The sequence below is a fragment of the Rhamphochromis sp. 'chilingali' genome (assembly GCF_963969265.1).
Source record: "Rhamphochromis sp. 'chilingali' genome assembly, chromosome: 4".
NCBI lineage: Eukaryota > Metazoa > Chordata > Actinopteri > Cichliformes > Cichlidae > Rhamphochromis > Rhamphochromis sp. 'chilingali'.
Window position 1 is genome coordinate 1,559,057 of NC_137948.1, and position 3,444 is coordinate 1,562,500.

Consider the following 3,444-nt stretch of genomic DNA (forward strand, 5'->3'; position numbering starts at 1 on the left):
ACACGTTATTAAAATTACAAAATAAGGCGAGAAATGTAGCGTGATACAAAGAGACAAAAGAGGACAGGGGTGTCTGAATATATGACACAGCAGTAAATACTAAACATTTATATAAAGGAAACACAAAAACACGATCATTACATCAGAAACAAACAAACAAACAAACAAAATACAAGGTGAGGTTTGCGCACGCGCCCTTGCGGTTTAGCGCGCACGAGCCTGGCACGACATGTAAATCAAGTTCACCAAAATAAGAAAGAAAAACACTTTTTACCTTTCAAAATAAACCGCAGGTTTCCTTTTGATCTCACCATAAATCAATAAATTCAAAAATAATATTTTAAGAAGTTGTAAAAGTTATACGAATAAAAGTTTTTAAACAGCACCTTTCATTAAAGATGGACTGCCGCTGCTGCTAATGTTAAGGAACGTGTATTAGTCGACATTTTATTTTGAAAGGCATCACCGGATGTTGTGAATGCTGACGTGATGGTGGTGTCGGGAGCAGCTATAAGGGGCTCTGTTAGCGGCCGGGAGAAGCGGTGGGAGCTCGGGTGCTGGCGGTCTACGGTGACACGGACTCGGTTTTGTGTCGTTTAGGCTAACCGAACCGGGACACGCAGGGACGGAAGTCATGGGAGTCGCTCCGGGGCAGCTCTGGAGCAGCCGCAGCGGGGAACACGGCTCATCTGTCGGCGTGAAGCAGGGAATTTAACCGCTGGCGAGGATAAAGGAAAACGTCGGGCCACTGTCTCCATCACCTCCTCCACCTCTGCTGTGTCAGCCGGCAGTGATGGAGCACATACGGACACCGAAGGTAAGATCATATTTAAATAAATAAAATAAAATAAATAAATGATGATGAAGAGCACCGGAGGCGGCTCGCGCGACCGGCAGAACGTGAGAGGCTAACACTGCGTGTCCGATAATGGAAACAGCCCCGACGTTAGCCGTAAACACCTGCCGCGTGTGGCTGTAAGGGTGCTCCCACGCAGCCCGTTAGTTTCATCTTAATTATTATTCTTAATAATCAGCACGAGCACATCTGCACATGCATGAGTCAGCACTGCGCTGCTGACCTCCATCTTCCTCCTCATATGACTCCTTTCTCCTTTAAAACGCATCATCATCATCATCTGTTTATGGAGGGTTGGGGAGAGTTAGCGGTCCTCACACAGTCTGCCTGACACTACGGAAATATTTATATAATACTTATTAATAAAAGCTAGCTGCAAAGGGCTTTTCTCTGCGTACACAACCAGATTTACCTGCTCTGCACCGGATGTCACAGTTTTAGACCCACTGTGGAGATCACGCGGCTTAAACGGGCCTTCAGCCTGTAGTTCAAGGAGACAGTCTGTGCATTTTCCCAGTTTTTGGCCTTTTTGTGAATAATAATGCATTTAAAGCTTGAGCACATGCTCACCTCTCAGGTGATCTGGAGGAAAATCTCTGGATTGCACAGAGCGTCATGCAGACACAGAGGATGCTTTGATCAGTGGACGTGGTTGACGTGTGCGTCTCTGACTTTGTTCAGGTGGAAAACGTCCGTCTGCTGGACCGGTCGTCAGGCCAGAGAAAGGCCAGCGTCGGGACTCTGTACCTCTCTGCCACGCACGCCATCTTTGTGGAGAACAACCCGGAGACGCGCAAGGAGACATGGGTAACCTGCAACAGCTTGAATAATAATCGTACCCGCCTTCAGCCACGGCCACATTGTTACCTGTGGAGCTCTCAGATTAGTATGAGGCACTGTTGGTGCTATTTCCCAGCACATTGTGCGCTGTCGGTCCTGCTTGCTACACAACAACATTCAATATTTAGCATTTACTGCTGTTTACACTTAGCTAGATTAACGTGATGCTGTTGTGTTTAGTATGTTGCTCTGTTGTTTTGCTTGTTTTCTCTTCTTTCTCTTTTTAAGTTTCCTTTCTCACTGTCCCTCTTCCCTCCTGTTCATCTTTTCCTTCCTCTTTCTTTCTCCCTTTCCTGTCCCTCACTCATGTCTGTCCCGTCTGTAACAACTGAAAATAAAATAAAATAAATAATAACAACAAAGGTCGATCAAATGGACCAATACGGCAAATCCATCGGGTATCCTTGTTGGTCTTCAGACAACAATTCTGACGGCTAAAGAACCAAACGGGACAGGAAAAAAAAAAGATTAGTATGAGGTGAAGCCGGGACGCAGTGAGAGCTGCAGGAGGCCGCTTCACAGATGGAAGACGCCATATTTGGATAAAAGAACGTTAGAAAGTCGTACCAGCGAACACACAGCTGCTGTCAGTGCTCAGTAACGTCCCAATAAAACCCTGAGTTTCACTCAGACTTCTTGGCTGGTTGTTCAGATAATTGCATTAAAAAGGCTCCAACAGCACAAAGACCACACAGGTTTGTGCAGCAGCCTGTAAACATGATTAGTTCTGCTGTAAAAGTGGAGATGTTAACCCTGCAGGCAGGTTTCAGAGGCTGAAGCATCAGCCAGTATGCCAGAAATGTGGAGTCTGAGAATAAATTTGGACGCCATCTGTAGAGCCTGGATTTATCCAGCTGCGTGTGTCGGGCTGCAGAGATGCACACGACAGAAATGTGATCCACAGAGAAACATTTATCTGACAGTGAAAGCTGCTGGAGAGCTTCATATTAATCACAAAGCCCTGAAAGAAGGAGGTTAAATATGGATCCTCAGAGTGGAAGCGAGACGAGAATTAAAGGTTTTTGAGCTCAGATTAAAGGAGCAGCTTTCAGACGCTGTGCACAGAGTTCTCATTCAGATTCATATTTCTGTTTTAAAAGCAGGAATTTGTCATGCAGGCAGATATTTCCTGCCAGTTTGGTGAATCCTGTCTGAGCAGAAGCAGTGAAAGAAAAATAATAATCTGTGTTTATGCAGCTCCTCGTCTCCTCTGCTGTTAGCTGCACATTCATCGTGATGAGGAGCGGCGCAGCTTCATCTGGGATCACTGATATCAGTGGTGTGCGGTGTTTTCACAGAATTCCAGGCTGGGTGGTTTTCCAGACACGGGAAGAAAAGATACCACCCTCCCCCCTCTTAGGAGTCCGCCTCGTCCCCGTGGACCTGAGTGGATGATGAAGAGATGCAGGCGTGTCACATTTCACTCAGCAGGCTCAGACTGCTGGCTGGATTAGCAGAAACAAAGGACAGAGTCAGAGCAAGGTGTAGATTAGCTCTCCTTCACAGCACAGCACCTAATTTTGTTCTTCATTAAAACTATGCTGCGTCTGATTGGCTCTGACCCAAACCAGTTCACGTCATGGTTCAGCGTTGGTCTCAACCTCCACACGTGTCTTTTATCTCATGTTGGTTGAATTCCCATAATTCTTCCCTCCAAATAGTCCAAAAAACCCCAAAGAAACTATGAATACAAACACAAACGGCCGACAGTGAACGCAGCTTCTCCTCCAACCACCACAGAGGCGCAC

General features: G+C 46.2%; 1 protein-coding gene across 2 annotated transcripts in view; it reads left to right on the forward strand.

Annotated features, from left to right (window-relative positions):
- Positions 1-478: 478 nt before the first annotated feature.
- Positions 479-3,444, forward strand: part of mtmr7b (myotubularin related protein 7b) — a 12,600-nt gene continuing 9,634 nt past the window's right edge. Inside the window, exons 1-2 of one of the 2 annotated variants that reach the window (XM_080881278.1) lie at positions 479-817; positions 1,538-1,663. In XM_080881278.1, the coding sequence (XP_080737404.1) occupies positions 794-817; positions 1,538-1,663 (150 nt within the window). In that variant the 5' untranslated portion in view covers positions 479-793. The remainder of the gene's footprint in view (positions 818-1,537; positions 1,664-3,444) is intronic. The other variant, XM_080881279.1, reaches the window with a different exon arrangement.